Source organism: Musca autumnalis, unplaced genomic scaffold, assembly GCF_047663935.1.
Source record: "Musca autumnalis isolate F117 unplaced genomic scaffold, ASM4766393v1 scaffold_5, whole genome shotgun sequence".
In the NCBI taxonomy this organism is placed as follows: Eukaryota; Metazoa; Arthropoda; class Insecta; order Diptera; family Muscidae; genus Musca; species Musca autumnalis.
The window spans coordinates 169,117,898-169,134,658 of NW_027412088.1; the positions used below are offsets into that span (position 1 = coordinate 169,117,898).

The following is a 16,761-nucleotide window of genomic DNA, read 5'->3' on the forward strand; positions in this document are numbered from 1 at the left end:
TTTATACGCCTTTTTAGCGGGTTCATCATCGCTCATTCTTATTATATGGCCTAGCCAAGGCAATCGCTGTATCTCGATACGTTGAACTATATTGATGTCGTTGTATAGCAGATACAGCTCGTGGTTCATACAACGTCGATATTCACCGTCAACGCAGATCGGTCCTTAGATCTTTCGAAGAATTTTCCTCTCAAACACACCAAGCACTGCCTCATCTGCTTGCGGAAGTACCCAGGCTTCGAAACCATACATCAGCACGGGTAGTATCAGTGTTTTGTAAAGTGTTATTCTTGTTTGACGAGATGTGGCTTTGTTTTTAAATTGCTTACTTAAACCATAGTAGCATCCGTTGGCCAATACGATTTTTCTTATTTCACAACTGATGTTGTTTGTTGTGTTTACGGCGGTGCCGAGGTATACGGAGTCTTTTACTACCTCAATATTATAGGAACCAACTTCAACAGTTGGTCCGATCTCAACGGTCGCATTGCGCGTCGACACCATCAGCTTTGTCTTCTCGCCGTTTACCGCCAGACCCACTTTATCAGATTCTCCTTCGACCATCATAAAGGTATCGGTTACTTATTTTACTGATCGTCCCATAATGTCTATATCATCAGCATAAGCAAGTAACATGTGGCTATTGGTGTAGATTGTGCCACTTCTTTTGACGTTTGCCTCTCGTATAACCTGTTCTAGCAGGATGTTGAAAAGATCACACGAAAGGCTGTCCCCTTGCCTGAAACCTCTTTTGGTACAAAACTCTTCGGTGAGGTTCCTTCCTATTTTAACTGAAGATCTTGTGCCAGTTAGAGTCATTTTACAAAGCCGAATGAGCTTTGCGGGGATACCAAATTCAGACATTGCTTGGAATATCTTTGAACGTAGCGGGCTGTCGAAGGCTGCTTTATAATCGACAAAAAGGTGGTAGGTGTCGATCTGCATCTCTTGGATCTTCTGGTAAATATCTGGTCAATGGTGGACTTGCCAGGTCTAAAGCCGCATTGGTATGGTCCAATTATTTCGTTGACCATGGGCTTTGTCGTCCGCATAATATCCCTGACACTATCTTAGGAAAAATGCTCTTTCCATATTCTTAGCACACTATCTGTATCAGTTACCTGATTACCTTGCTGGTCTCTACAGGAGGATGTGCCAGTTCCAAAGGCATCACTTTGATGTTTCACTCTTTGGAAGAATTTTCGGACTTCATTCTGTCTCCTGTACATCTCGATTTGTTCACACTCCCGCTTTTCCATTTCCCTCTTTTTCTTGCGGAAAAGACGTTTCTCTTCTCTCCTTTTCTCCCGATATCTCTACTGATTGTAAAGTAGCCCTATATGCCGCATTTTTCTTTGGTAGCAGCACGACACTCCTGGTTATAACATGGATTCCTTGGTGGAGGTCTCTGGTATCCAAGTACCGATTTTGCGGCTGTTTGCATGGAAAGACGTTCCTCCTCTCTCCTTTTCTCCCAATACCTCTCTCGTGCGCTACGCGTTGTTACTGATTGTAAAGTAACCCTATATGCCGCATTTTTCTCTTCGGTAGCAGCACGACACTCCTGGTCATACCATGGATTCCTTGGTTTAGGTCTCCGGTATTCAAGTACTGATTTTGCGGCTGTTTGCATGGAGTGGGCAATGTTTTGCCATTGTCCTGATATATAATCGGGACAAGGAGTGCTCTCATTAAGCAGTTGGGCCAGTTGAGTGGAGTATGCTGTGGCTATCTGTTGTGATTGCAGCTTACCGATGTCCAACTTCCGTGTTGTGTCTGTTTGCACTTTGTTTGCTACGTTTAATCTGGTGCGTACCTTTGCTGCAAAAAGTAGTGGTCCGAATCAATGTTTGCGCCTCGGAACGATCGTACATCCAACACGCTCGATGAATGTCTTCCATCTATCACAACATGATCAATTTGGTTACTTGTTCTTTGATCTGGCGACAGCCAAGGGCACCTGGCTGAATATCGTCATGCTTAAATCTGGTACTGCTAACTACCATGTTTCTTGCAACTGCAAAGTCTATCCGCCTCATAACATTGTCAGATGTTTCACTGTTGAGACTGAATTTCCCGACTGTTGGGCCAAAGATATTCTCCTTTCCAATTTTGGCATTAAAATCGCCTAGTATAATTTTAATGTCATGGGCAGGGCAACGGTCATAAGTTTCTTCTAAGCGCTCGTAAAATACAATATCTTTGGTCTGTTCGTCCTTGTTTTCAGTGGGAGCATGAGCGCAAATAAAGCTGATGTTGAAGAGTTTTACTTTTAATCGAATTGTAGCGAGTCTTTCATTCACTGGGGTGAAGCTAAAGACCAGATGTTTATACCTCCGACCAACTACAAATCCGCAACCAAACTCATGCTTTACGTCATGGCAGCTATAATACAGTGCATCACCTTTAGGTGTTGTTGTGACGCCTTTCCCAATCCATCGTATTTCCTGTATGGCAGTAATATCGGCCTTGTACTTTTCAAGTACGTCTGCCAATGCGAAGACTGCACCTTCTCTATAAAGAGTGCGAACATTCCAGGTGCAGATTCGCAGATCATGGTCCTTATAACGTTTGCGGGGTTCGTCAACTTTAGAGGGGTTTGTTTTTCTTTTCCTTCGTTTTTTCATAGTAGGCTAACCTAACGCCCAAACCCAAGTTTTTAACGTTTTTATGGGTGAACGCGCGGCACATGTTAGCTCACTACCTTTAACGGGTGTTCAATGCAGTTCCCCAGGTGACACCACGGGGAGGTCAGTGTCCACTTGAGATGAAAGATGGACCAAGGTAAATCCTGGGCTCTGCCATGTTAAAGCCGGTCAGGACCTTTCCTTGGTATCTTCCATCCTATACGTCACCCGGCTATAGGTAATGTAATGTAATTGTTCCACAAACATCCCATACAGGACAAGGGAGACTCCTCTCATATCAATGAGTGCACCCCGATTCATATTAGCTCAATGATATGGGACCTACAGTTTATCGCCGAGTCCGAACGGCGTGTCTAAGACACCACTTTTGTAGAGAAGTTTTACATGGCTGAAATACTCAGGAAATGTCGCCAACATTATTGAGGGGTATTTTGCCACCGTTGAAAAGAGTTTTGATGTTCCTTGGCCAGGGAATCGAACCCACGACCCTATGTGTGCAAGGCGGGTGTGCATACCATTGCACCACGGTAGCACCCATAGGTAATAGTCCTCTTAACAATTTAGAAAAACATCAAAACTCGAATTTGTATCTGTATTTGTAATTCTTGTAATCGACTAAGGTTTTTTGCATTGTACTGAAGAGTAAACGAACAACTTCCAGTAACAATTCGTACAAATTTTGAGTAAACGAACACACATATTAGGTGTGTCTTTTTACGTGATAATTTGTAATAATTATTACAAAATGTTACTAAATGCTGTCTTTTTACTCAAAAGTTCAGTAAAAGAGAGCGAAGTGAGAGAACAAGTTTGACAGTTGTTTGTTGAGCAATTGCTAAAAGTTGCTGAAAGAATTTTTCCCAGCAACTTTTAGCAAGTTCGATCAGCTGTTTTTTAATCATCTGCAAATGGTCAGCTGCTCAATGTTTATCTTATTTTTTGTGGAAAAATACTATAAATATTACGATTCAGGTTTATTTATTGATTATTTTATTAATATATTAATTATTTTCTATTTATTTTGTTAAAAATTGAAGAACTTTTTCATTGCTTTGGAGTTATTTTTTCGTTCATGCATTGGCGCCAATGTTTCTGTTTTGGTTATCAACTGTTATCTTGCTAAAGTTTACTAAATGCTGTCTTTTTACTTTTTTCTCTATTTTCGTATCAAAGAGTAAAATCTCTCTTACTCTCTGAAAAGAAGTTACTGAATAATTATTACTGAAAAAGTAAAAAGACACAACTATTAGGCCTGTTCGATAACTTCCCAAGTAAAAAGTATTTGTAAGTTCTTGTAACTACTTGCAAATACTTCTCATTTCTCTTTTACTGAAGAAGTTTGTTATCGAACAGCATTTTGTAAAAGTTTGTACAAATTTGTACAAACTTTTGAGTTATCGTACAGACCTATTGTTGACAATTAATATTAGGTGTGTACGATAACCCAATAATTTGTACAAATTCGTACAAATTTTTACTGAATGCTGTTCGATAACAAAATTATCCAGATAAAGAGAGCGAGTTTGGACAGATTTTTGGAGAGTTTCGTGACTGAGAACTTGCAAATTTTTGCTGGGAAAATTTGTTCCGCAAAAATTTGCAAGTCTGATCAACTGACTTTTAATCACCTGTTCAATGTAAACAACTCGAAATGTTAACATTTTTGACCAAGAAAATTTCACAATTGCAAATTTTTTTGCTTCTAAAGCGTTGTGGATAGGATTAAAGCATTAAATAAGTAAAAGGAAATTTTAATATTTATGTTTTTGTTCCGTTTGGTTTCAAAAGAAACAAAAACAAATTTCATACATTTTCGGAAACAGCTGACTTTCTTGCAAGTTTTTTCAAAATGCTGTTCGATAACTTTCTGCAATTTTTCTTGCTTGAGAGAGTAAAATTCACTGAGAGAGGTTGCTGGAACTGACTGAGTAATTATTGCTGGGAAAGTTATCGTACACACCTATTATTAAAGACGGAATTAAGAACATCAAAATTACACCTTTCAAAATCATATTCTTTGCAAAACATATTATTTGACTGTTTTATATAAAAAATACAAATTAATTTAATTTGTAATCTGATTATGATGCAAGTTGAATGGAAAATTAGTTAGCATCTTTATTTACATACATACATTCCATAGAGCTAATCATACCCGTTTTCATGGGCCAGGGATTTGCACAACCATTTAAAGTTTATTTGTGCGTTTCTTTTGTTGAAGTTTCTTAAATTGGGACTGGAGATAAGAGATCCAATGTACCCTAGGATGGTCGTGGAGCTGATAATTCATGAATTATTATTCGCCACGTCATTCCAAGGATCATTTAGCAGCATTGAGGCCCTTCTACATTTTCTCAAATCCCAATAGGTATAGCCAATTTTTTGCTTTAGATAATTCGAATTACAAATAAAAAGTATTGTAAATGCATTTGGAATAATTGAAACCTTAAATAAATCTACCAGCATTTTTATGTAAACATTTTTCATTATCATCAGTAAGTAGTTGGTGGATACTTAAAATTCATCAAAACAACTATTTTTTACAAAAAGAAGCCCTTAAGCTATTTTTTTTTTCAAATGCAATTGAGTCAGCCATAAAAAATAACCACCAAAATAAAGGGGGAAAAAGAAAAACAACATGAATAAATGATCAAATTTAACTAAATGAATTGACAATAACAATAAAATAACAATTGTAAAGAGAGCATTAAAGAAGATTGGAAAAAAATCAAATAAAAAATATAAATTATCACTATCAACTGCAAAATTTTCAATATGTTTTTTTTTTTATTAAAAAATCAACACTAAATCCAATTTTATTTTTCGTATTTTTTCTTCAAATTCACCACCACAATAACAAAAAATAATCACACCTATTAGAAAGAAGAAGGAAAACGCATAGCAAGAAGCAGCAGAAAAAAATATGACGGACGGAACCCTTTTTTAGCGTTCCAATAAAAAAACCTGCATAAACCGGCTTTATGTGAAGAAGCAAAAAAACAAAAACAGCACCACTACTTTGTGATAGAGAAAATGACTGTACAATAAAAAAACGCATACACAAACAACAACAATTGTGCAGTCAGTGAGACAGTGATAATAGAGTCCACACACAACTACAACTACTTGAAGTAGAAAAAAAATGTGCTGTGTAAAAAAAACGCAACGAACTTAATGAACGAAAAAACAATGTGAACGCACTCTGGTCGGTCTACGGTCTACGCAAATGTGGGTGCCCCCCTTAGACGCAACAAAACAAAACAGCACAACCACATAAGGCAACAACAACACCGACAAATAATGCTTAGGTTTTTTACGCACTTTATACGCAATGTATTACATGTGTGTATATTTTTTTGGTTATGTTCTCTCTTTCTAGCTAATGCTCTCCATTAGATCTTTTTTTCGTTGAAAATACAACACCAACGAAAAAACCTGGCCCTTAAAAAACCACATCTCAGCAAAGCAAAAAACAAAAACTGCATTACATGACGGCAGGAGAAAGTGCATGATCATGGTTTAAAACAGAGAAAAAGAGAAAGCAAATTACTCTCTCTCTCTCTCTCTTCCTCAGGCACATAATGTTGTTGGCATATTACATGATTGCATTTTCCCCTGTTCGGCTAACAGAAACTGTTATAAAGTATCACAGTTTTGTAAGTTAGCAAACAAGAGAGGGTGAGCATAGCATTAGAAAAGAGCACAAGTAAGGTTGTGGGTAATGGGTTTTGTGTTTGATTGCTGTTGTTGTAAAGGGCATGCGTTGAATGTGCAGTTTTACAACTTCCCCTCGTTTTCCAATGCGAATAGATTTTCTTACATCGTGAGAGAGGGAGGGAGAATGTGATGTGTGTGCGCGTATTTTGGTGTGTGTGATAATTGTTGTTGTTCTCAACGATTTTCCCCTATTTTCTTGGCCATTGTGAGGGAATAGAGAATAATGACTGGACAGATTGTGTGTGCGAGGTTTTTGTTATTGTGTTTTCTTGGGACTCTGAGAGAATCTTGAGGGTTTTTGCTGCGTTTTTCAAATGGTGATAACTGGCTGCGTGTATGAATGACTTTATGCATGCATTGGCAGACTACATTTATTCCACTTCGAGCTCTCGAATCTGCAACAACGCAACGGTGTCGCAGTTTTTCACAAATTCGAATCTTAAACTTAAAAAAATCTAAATCTTAAGTGAATTATAAACTACAAAACAACAACAAAAATCATACACTTAAAGAAAAATTTAGAAAAAAGAGAACAGCAAAAACCCAACAAGTGATAAACAAAACAAAAACTTCTATGAAATCATAATTGGATTACCAAACACCCAGAGTACCACAAGAGGATTACTAACCGCTCCAATACTGAAAAAAAAATTAAAAAAACAAGTGTTTTTCAAAGTGCAATTTTTTGGAACAAAAACTAAAAGAGAAAAAAATTTTACAAAAACAACAAAATTTAAGCAACAACATTGGAACATTCCACACTCAGTATTTTTCCAAAAATATTTTTTATTTGCAACAAAATTTATTACTTTTTCGGCTTGACTTGAGTGTGTGTACAAAATTTTGATTTCCAACACAAACATAAAAATAAAAACTTCACAAAAAAAGAAGAGATAAAAATTGCGGAAATTTTTGTGGTTTTCAATTTGATATTGAAGCTATAAAAAGCAAACAAAAATAAAAAAAAACACATAAGGTAAGTTGAAAAAAAAAAATTAAAAAAATAAATATTAAAAAATTAGGAAAATATTTGAAAAAAAAAATAGGAAATATTTGAAAAAATAAAAAATAGGAAATATTTGAATAAATAGGAAAATAGCCTATTAAAAAATAGAAAAATATTAAAAATAGAAATATATAAAAAAAGAAAAAAATTAGGAAAATTTCTGAAAAAAATTAAAAAAAATGTTTGGAAAATTAAAAATATTGAATATTTGAAATAATTATTTGAATAAAAAATCTAGGAAATTGTTAAAAAAATAGGAAAATTTTGAAAAAAAAAATCCTAAAAATGCGAAAAAAATTCTAAAAATAAAATATGAAAAATTTAGGAAGATTTGGAAAATTAAAAATATTGAATATTTGAAATAATTATTTGAATAAAAAAAATTTAGGAAATTGTTAAAAAAAAATTGGAAAATTTTGAAAAAAAATCCTAAAAATGGGAAAAAAACTCTAAAAAAATTATGAAAAATTTAGGAAGATTTTGAAAAAAGGGAAATATAAAAAAAATTCTAAAATATTATGAAAAATTTAGGAAGATTTTGAAAAATGGGAAATATAAAAGAATTCTAAAAAATTAAGAAAATTTTGAAAAATGTAGGAAGATATTTAAAAATTGGAAATAAAAAAAACAAATCTAAAAAATTATGATAATTTTGAAAAATTTAGGAAGATTTTAAAATAGGGAAATATAAAAAAATTCTAAAAAATTTTGAAAATTATGAAAAATTTAGGAAGATTTTGAAAAATGGGAAATATAAAAAATAGCTTAACTTTGGGAAAATTTTGAAAAAAAATGCTAAAAAATAAAGAAATATTTTAAGAAGATTTTGAAAAAAGCAAAGTATAACAAATTGCTAAAAACTTAGGAAGATATTGAAAAGAATAAAAATAGTAAAAAAAATGGAAATAGGTATTTTGCAAAAACTCTAAAAATATGTATTAGAAAAAGTAGGAAAATATTGAAAAATGCTAGAAAAAAATTAGAAAAATATTAAAACGATTTCAAGAATTTGAAAAATATTAGAAAAACGAAAAAATTGAAATATTTGAAAATCGGAAATTATATAAAAACTGGAAATAATTTACAACAAACTGAAAAAGCATTAAAAACTAAAAATTAGAAAAATTGAAAATATTTAGCATATGGGGAAATTTTTGCTCATGCCTCTTTTTCATTAATTCTTGAATATGAGTTTTTTTTTTTTGAAAATATTTATTTCCTCTCCAAGAAAAGTATTGTATATGCATAATAATAAAAATTATCGCTTTTAAGAGTTTTTTCTGCAAGGGAAAGATTTTTGTTAATGCATAAAATTCCAATGTTTTGGGGTAGATAAAAAATATAAAGTAATTTAATTACTTTTTCAAAGAGAACATTATTACTTTTATGCTTCGAATCCATAAGTAATTGTTGTAAATTTTGAAAATTTCCAAAAAGTTGTTCAAAATTGCTTATAAACCGAATTTCCCTCCAAGGGAAATTTTTATTTATGCTCAAAATTGAAAAATTCTTTGATTTTGAGCTTTAATTTATTGAAATATGGTAATTTCCATTAAAAAACAAAAATTTCCCTTTTGGGAAATTTTTAGGGAAATTTCAGATTTCATCGCAAATTGCCACTTTTCACTACAAAAAGACCAAAACTAAAAGAATTTTTAAATTTGTGACAGAAATAAAAATTTCCCATGGAGGGAAATTTAGTTTACAAGCAATTTTCAAAATTGATTTTACTATTTTTGAAACCTTAAGTAATGAAATAGGCATTCTATGCAAAAAAGTAATAATACTCCGTTTGAAAAATATTTTTAATTTATATTTTTTGCTTAAAAAATAGAATTGCCTTTATACCCCTACCCCAACTTTACATTTAACCTTGTTTTTGTTTTGATGTTTTTCAATGCTTTAACCAAAATAAATCTGAATTTATTTGCTATTTACCTTGATTGGCCAAACTCGCCACTTCAAAACAACCAAACCAAACCAACCAACCAACCATTCATAGCCAAACCCCCCAACCCCGTTAAACCTTGAAATACTCTTTGCATTTACATTGTAAATCTATACATAAATTTACACCAATTCAAAAGCTCTTCTGTTGTAAAAAATTTCGCCACACAACCGGTTTTTTTGTTTTTGGTTACAGCAAAAACCACTTCATTACAACAAAATTGACACGTATCTCGAAAATATGCTCACACAATGTAAATTTAATTGAAATTTTGTAACCTTCAAAAAAGTTTGACTACTCCCCGAAAAAAATCTACAAAAACAACGTGTTTTGCATCCAAAATCCAACAGCAGCGCGCTTTGGTGATAAAAATGCAAGTTTTCTTGTGTTTTTGGCACTCTCTTGAAAGCTCTTGTACTTCTCTCAATCAAATGATCGTTAATTGTTTAAAGCTTTTGCTCTCTCTGCTCAATTAGGGTTGCCAAATTTCATAAAAATAAAGGAATTAATTATTGTTTCTTAAGGTGTCAACATTTTTTGACTTTTTGGGCTACCAATTTTGCCATTGTTTTTTTCTGTATCTAATCCCCTTATGTGGACAAAGGTTTCAAAATTATTGACTCCTTTTAAACAAAAATTGTGTCATTTTTCAAAACCGGTTGTAATCTTTTTGTGTGCAACAATTGTTGCACCATAATGTGTGTCTTGATTGCATTCCTACTACCTGCTTAAAAAAGGTTCCCACAATTCCAATTGCCCAACCTGTCCTTATCAATAATGCATTTTGTGTGCTGCTGACTGTGCACCCCAGGGTTCCTCCCTTCCTTGCTTTTGTTAGATGGCGTCAGTGTAAAGAAAATCTCGTTCTTATCTTTTGTCCATAGCGAGAAAGAAAGAATAGCAAGAAATTTATCCCCTGATGAGATTTCCTTTTCAATAAAAATATTTTTTTTTTTTTTGAAAATTGCACAATAGAGAGAAAAGAAGGAAGATCGTTGCAAGGTTGTAGAGGGAGGGTTGGCAGGCAGGTTGATCTTTATTATCATCATTGTCAGGCCATTAATAATGCTGTCAGCCTTCTTTTGTCATGCTCCAAGAAGAAATGCCCTCAGCTTGGTTTAGTTTTGAAAGTGAATTTTCTGTTTTTTCAATTTTTGTTTGCACAAATTCAGGTTTTCTATGGGCCATATCATTTACATTCTTTTGAAGCCAGGAAATTTGATATTTTGCAAGTGAATGGCAAGCAAATATTTACCTATAAAGAAAAATGCAAAAAAACTGCATAGCTCATCATTTTCTAATAAAAATATCAAATTTTGGAAATTTGCTCTTTATTGGAATTGAAAGGGAGAAAGGTTAATGGCCTTATTCTACGTTTTAATCCAAATGTTAATGAAATTTTCTATCACTTTAAAAACAATAAAATTTTGGAATTTTTCTCAGAATTGTCGAATTTTAAGAATAGTTTTTTTTTAATTTTTTTCGTATTAAAAATTTAAATAGATAATTTTTAATCCAATAAAATTTTAGACATTTTTCGAAAATTGTCTGAATTTTAAATATTTGCTTTTTTATTTTTCATATTAAAAATTGAAATAGAAAATTGTTTCTTGTCCTCTTCTTGAAAAAAATTTCCCTCCAATTTTTATTTGGAACATTTTTCGCCAACATTTTTGGTTTTCAATTCAAATTCCCTGGAAATTTGTTCACCATATGCCGTTTTTTGCCTCCTTTCGGCGCCATATTTTTGATAATTTTTTCTAAAAATAGAAGGAAAAAATTGGCCACTTACTACTGGTTACGCCCCTGCTGAGCATGCCATGGCATGTGTTGGAAAATGCATGCACAATTTCCTTAGTTTTCCTCACATGTCACATTTGCAAGACTTTTCCCCCAAAGACCGACGACGCGCTACAACGGATGGTTAACATATGGCAACAATATTTTTTCAACGTACTTGAGAACAGTGAGTGAGTGCAAGAGAAACAACAACAATGCAAAATGCACTCTCATTACAATTGCAGTTGTGGTTGGCAATGAAGCTCTTTTGTTTAGATAGGGTGGCCATGCAACTATGAATTAAAGTCAAGGCAGCGACTCGTTTTTTATGGGGAATTTTATGACCATTCAAAACATATGGCCTTGTCATTTAAGAAGCACTTGAAAATCATTAAAATACACGCACATTTACATGCACATAAGCATATACACACATATTTGCCAAAAAATACATACTTGGTCGTGTTTAAGTAGCCAAATTTTGGTATAACCTGCTTTAAACAACAAAACTCACCCCCTGTACACAAAAAACTCCAAATTTCTAAAGAAATCTACCCCCACTTTTTATGAGGGCAAAAAACTGCCACAAAAACGTGCTTATTTTGCCCAAAAAACAAGGAAGCGAAAGCTGGAAACAAAACAAAAAAGGCAAAAAATCGGCTTGCTGAAAACTTTCAGCAGCATTAGAATGGGGGATGTTTTTGTTGTGAAAAATAAGAGGGAAAATTGTACACATATACACACAAATTATGCTCTACAACTTCCAATTTAAAATATGCAAATTTTTTAGGTTATTTTTTCCAAATTTTTAAAGATTTAATTTTTAGGTTATATTTTCAAATTTCTTTAATTTTTAATTTTTAACAATTTCCTTTTCCTTTATTGTCTTTACAGCCGCCACCTTTAATTGCATTTTTTAAATAAATCTCGCAAAACTGGCTCTCAAAATTCGCAAACAATTTGCCCATCAAGCTTTTGGTAATTTCCCACCAGAGGATTTTCCCGGAAGCAACGATTTGCCATCGTCACAGCAAAGACCCTCCTCACCCACACACAACCACCGTTACAGCAGCAACATGGGTGGTCCACCAGTAGCCAGCTCTAATCCCGCCACATCATCATCGGGTGGTCATCATCCCGCCGCCGCTGAAGGTCAAACGTACTGTTTGCGTTGGAATAACCACAAATCAAATTTAATTGAAATCCTCGATGCCCTTATCAAGGTGGAGAGTTATGTTGATTGCACAATTGTCGTGGATGATCAGGTGCAATTTAAGGCCCATCGTGTGGTATTGGCTGCCAATTCTCCCTATTTCCAATCCATCTTACAAGATATGCCCATGGATCACTGTAGCATAATATTCCCCGGCGTTAAGGCATTTGAAATGCGTGCCCTTTTGGAATATATGTATACTGGTGAGGTGAATGTCACCCAAAGTCAAATACCCAAAATAATGCGCATTGCCGAAGAATTGGAAGTCAAGGGTCTCTTTGATATGGCCGATTTAAAGGAAAAGTTCCACAAACTCAGTGAAGAACATGCCGAAAGATCTGCAAATAACCCCTATGCCAATACCACAGCGCCCAGCAACCCCTACTCTTCGGTGAGCTCCTCAGCAGCCACACCACAATCCAATTCCAAACACAATGATAGTGAAAATTATCACAATTCCTCCTCCGTGATCTCTACCTCATCGAATATTTCGCCCTCAGCAGCACCCACCTCATCATCGTCACCACCCTACAGCAATTACAAATCTCCCTATGCCAGTTTATATAGTAAATCTCCAGCTCAATCGAATAACTCACCTGCCCAATCGACCCAACAAACTCCCACTCATGCCACTGCCGCCTCAGCTGCTGCCGCTGCCTCAGAACGTAACGGACAATGGGCCATGTCACCCTCCGCCGCTGCTGCTGCTGCCATGTTAAGTTCAGTCTATGAGTCTGCTCCCGATATGAATCCCCTGAAACGCAAGAAGTTGTCCTCGATCTCTTCGATGTTGATGAATCGTGATACCCCCATTTTGCGCAATGTTTTGGCCCAAGCTAATCCCGCCGATTCTTCACAACCAATGCCATTGATGATGCCCGCTTCTGGTGGTAAGGGAGAGAAAATGAGTAGCACACCCAGTAACATGGAAAAGGCTGGCAATCACAGCTTCAATGGTTCCGATTACAGCAACGAAAAGGTAAGAGAATAAAACCAAACAAAAAATTTTTTTCTTTCATTTGTCTTAAAATCACAATACTAATCTTCCTATTTCTTCCTTTTTCTTTGCAGTTGAAATATCCCGATGAACCTCACTCTCCCTACACCGATCGCTCCTTTGAGGATGAGAGCTTTGATCAAAAAGGCAACTACGCCAACAACTTTGGTAATCAGAATGGCAATCAAAAACCCGAATGGAAACGCTACAAACAATATACCCGCAACGACATTATGTCAGCCATTCAATGTGTACGTGATGGCATGAGCGCCTTGCAAGCATCCCGCAAATTTGGTGTACCCTCACGCACTTTGTACGATAAGGTCAAGAAGTTGGGCATTACCACTGGCCGTCCCATGAATCGCACAATGAAACGTAGCCCCAGCACTGTTGAATCTCCTGCCGCCTTTCCATTTGCCCATGGTTATGGTCAGGCTGCAGCGGCCATGCATGAAGCTGCAGTGCGCGAAGAACGTGAAATGAAAGAACATCATCGCAATGCTGAACATCATCACATGGCCTCTGCCATACCCCATCCGGCGGCTGCCCTCTTAGATCCTGCCTTCTTGCAACAGGCTTTGGAAAATCGTGGCGGTGATATTGCCGGACGTGAAGCCTTGCATGCCATGGCCTTGGCCGCCGCTGCCCATGCAGCAGCCAATCGCATGTCAGCCAGCCCGGGACCAAATGGTAATGCTGTGCGTTCACCAAGTCCCAATAATTTCTCCATGAAATATGGCAATATGCGTAATGCTGTTGAACAGGAATTCCTAGAACGTCATGAAATGGAGCGAGAACGTGAAATGGCTGAGAGAGAACGTGAAATGGAAAGGGAGGAGCAAGAACATGAGCGTAGCCATGATGACCGCAGCACCGAAGAAGATGATCATGTTGAGGACTTGTCGTTGGCCCGCAAGGGAGCCCAAACTCCTGTTGAGGCCAGTCGTCCTCGTTCAGAATCACCCTTCTCTCCCACCACAACCAACAATGGTGATGATAAATCTGTGATTATGTCCACCAAGCTGCCAGCCAACCAAGCCACAGCGGGCGATAATGAATCCTCCGGCGCCTTCATCCATGAATCCAATTTGAAGCGTGAGGTAATAATTGATGATGTGCGAGCTGACTGATTGATGCTGACCATGGCTTGGCAATATGCAGCCGATACATGTTATGATGCATTATTCTCTTCGCGTTAGACGGCAACTCTGCATGTAAATTGTGCGGAAGTGGTGTGGTGAAATAGCTACTACTGCTGGCAACGAGGTGAATATAGTTTGTAAGAGATTGGCAATGCTGGGAAATAACGGCATAATCGTTACCAGTTGCCATCTACCAATATTTATTATTTAAATTTAAAATACCTTTTGAGGGGATTTTTGAGAATTCCTAAAGGGGGGCAAATTTTTGTAAATTATTCTAAAACCTCAGTGCAATAGGAGTTTAATATTTTGTGGTTTTAATTTCAGGGACGTTAAACGTAGTTTTGTTGTTCTTATTTTTCTTTAATAATTTTCTTTCCCTTACAAAAATCATGGACATTTCCGAACGTTTTCGGAACAATGTCCACAAGGCGGTATATTAGCTTTACTTTAAAACAACAAAATGTATATTCCTACAACAAAAAGACCTACAATAGGCCTGTGTAAAATAAAAGGGCGGGAAAAATACTTTGTTTTTTAAGAAAAAATACTTCTTCTTCTTTATCCTTCTCTCTATGCACAACATCTAAGACACAAAAATACTGCACTTTTGGATTAAGATCAGGATCAGCAAAACCCCTGCAAGAAAAATATGTTTGTTATAAAATTATCACCGTGTGCCTAAAAAAATCAAACAATTTTAACAAAAAAAAAACTATAAAAGATTCCTAAAATAGAGAATAAATTTGTAGGATTAGGTTAGTTTTTAGGAAAAATAACTGGGAAACTTTTGGAAACTAAATCCATGCCATAATCAACACTCACCTCATCACACAATAGTTATAAATTTAGCTCATGTGACCCTTGCTTATATTAGATAGGTAATGAAAGACTGAAAACAAGGGCTCAAACTAATGCTAATACTTATTTAAGTAACAACAACAAAAGAAAAGAGGCTCAATATTCTATAGAATTAAAAAACAAACAAAATTACTTATTAGCTCATAATATCCAGGGAGAGAAGAGGAAAGCCAAGGTATGTCATCATAAAGTTGGCAACACTGTTATTATTTAACGGCGTTACATTGCCTTGGCGACGGCCACCTTCCATCCTTTGAAAATTAACTAAGACAAATATTTAATAATTATAGTTTTCTTTTTGTTATTAAACAGAGAAAAATATGCCAGTGATTTGTTTTAAAAATCTTAATTTACAAAAATATCTAAACAATTTAGTTAATTTTAATAGGTTTTTGTTTTAAAAAACTCATCAAGAAAAAAAGAAAGATAAACCAACTACCTCAAACCATTAGCAATACCACAAAAAAAAAACAACAAAAATATTACAATAATGGAAAACAAACAATGTACAAATTATTAGTCTAATTTAAATTTTATTTTCCTTTTTTCATTATTTTTTAAAAAATAACTGTGTTCATTAATTTAATTTCTTATTTTTTTATTATGAATATTTCTTTTTAATTATGCATAAGACTGAGACTCTTAAAAATTTAATAATAAAAAACAAAAACAGAAATCTTAAAAATACAACATTTAACTAAGCACTTTTTAATGCACCAATAAATGTACAAAACAAAAAATATTAGAAATTTAAACAACTAATTTATAACAAAAATTCCAATATACTTAACAAAAATTTTCGGTTTTTGTTAATTTGGATTTCCAATGCTGGGGGCAATGCAATAGGCTTTCTTTATTATTATTTTTTTAATTTTAGTTATTTTTAGTTAAATTTTAGTTAATTTTTTTATTTTTAGTTCTAATTATTTTTTGTAGTTTAATTTGTATTTTTTTTAATTTTGTATATAGTATTTTATATATTTTTTTAATTTTTTTTCTGTATGTACATATAGTGATTTGTTAATATTTTCTTTTTTATATAAAACAATTTTTTTAAGAAAAAACAAAAAACAATCAAAATTTTGTCCACAACAACTTGTTAGTTAAGTTTTTATCCGTAGTTATTATTTTTAGCTAAATTGTAATTGACTGAAAAACAAAAATTGAAAAAATAACAAAAAAAACACAACATCAACAATAAAAACATTCACAAAAATTATATTTGAAAAAAAAACAACTAGAGTTTTCATTGAAATAGCTTAACATTGAGAAAGCATGTGTGCAGAGGACTCCCGGAACTCAAATTGATTATATTGACTTCTTCGCTGGAGTATTTTTCATGTATTCCTGCCAGTTGCAACCCTCATGCAGATTGCGGTTTTCAATCAAGATCTTAAACGCCGTTTGCGTTAGAGCTTTTTGCCGAGGTAATCTTCTTTTTGAGAATTTA

General features: G+C 34.4%; 1 protein-coding gene across 1 annotated transcript in view; it reads left to right on the forward strand.

Moving 5' to 3' along the window:
• The window catches only part of rib (BTB/POZ domain-containing protein ribbon), a 36,027-nt gene extending 21,213 nt beyond the window's left edge, over positions 1-14,814 (forward strand). The window contains exons 2-3 of the mRNA XM_073991071.1: positions 11,993-13,290; positions 13,383-14,814. Coding sequence (XP_073847172.1) covers positions 12,175-13,290; positions 13,383-14,438 — 2,172 coding nt within the window. The 5' untranslated portion in view covers positions 11,993-12,174 and the 3' untranslated portion in view covers positions 14,439-14,814. The remainder of the gene's footprint in view (positions 1-11,992; positions 13,291-13,382) is intronic.
• The last annotated feature ends 1,947 nt before the right edge of the window (positions 14,815-16,761 follow it).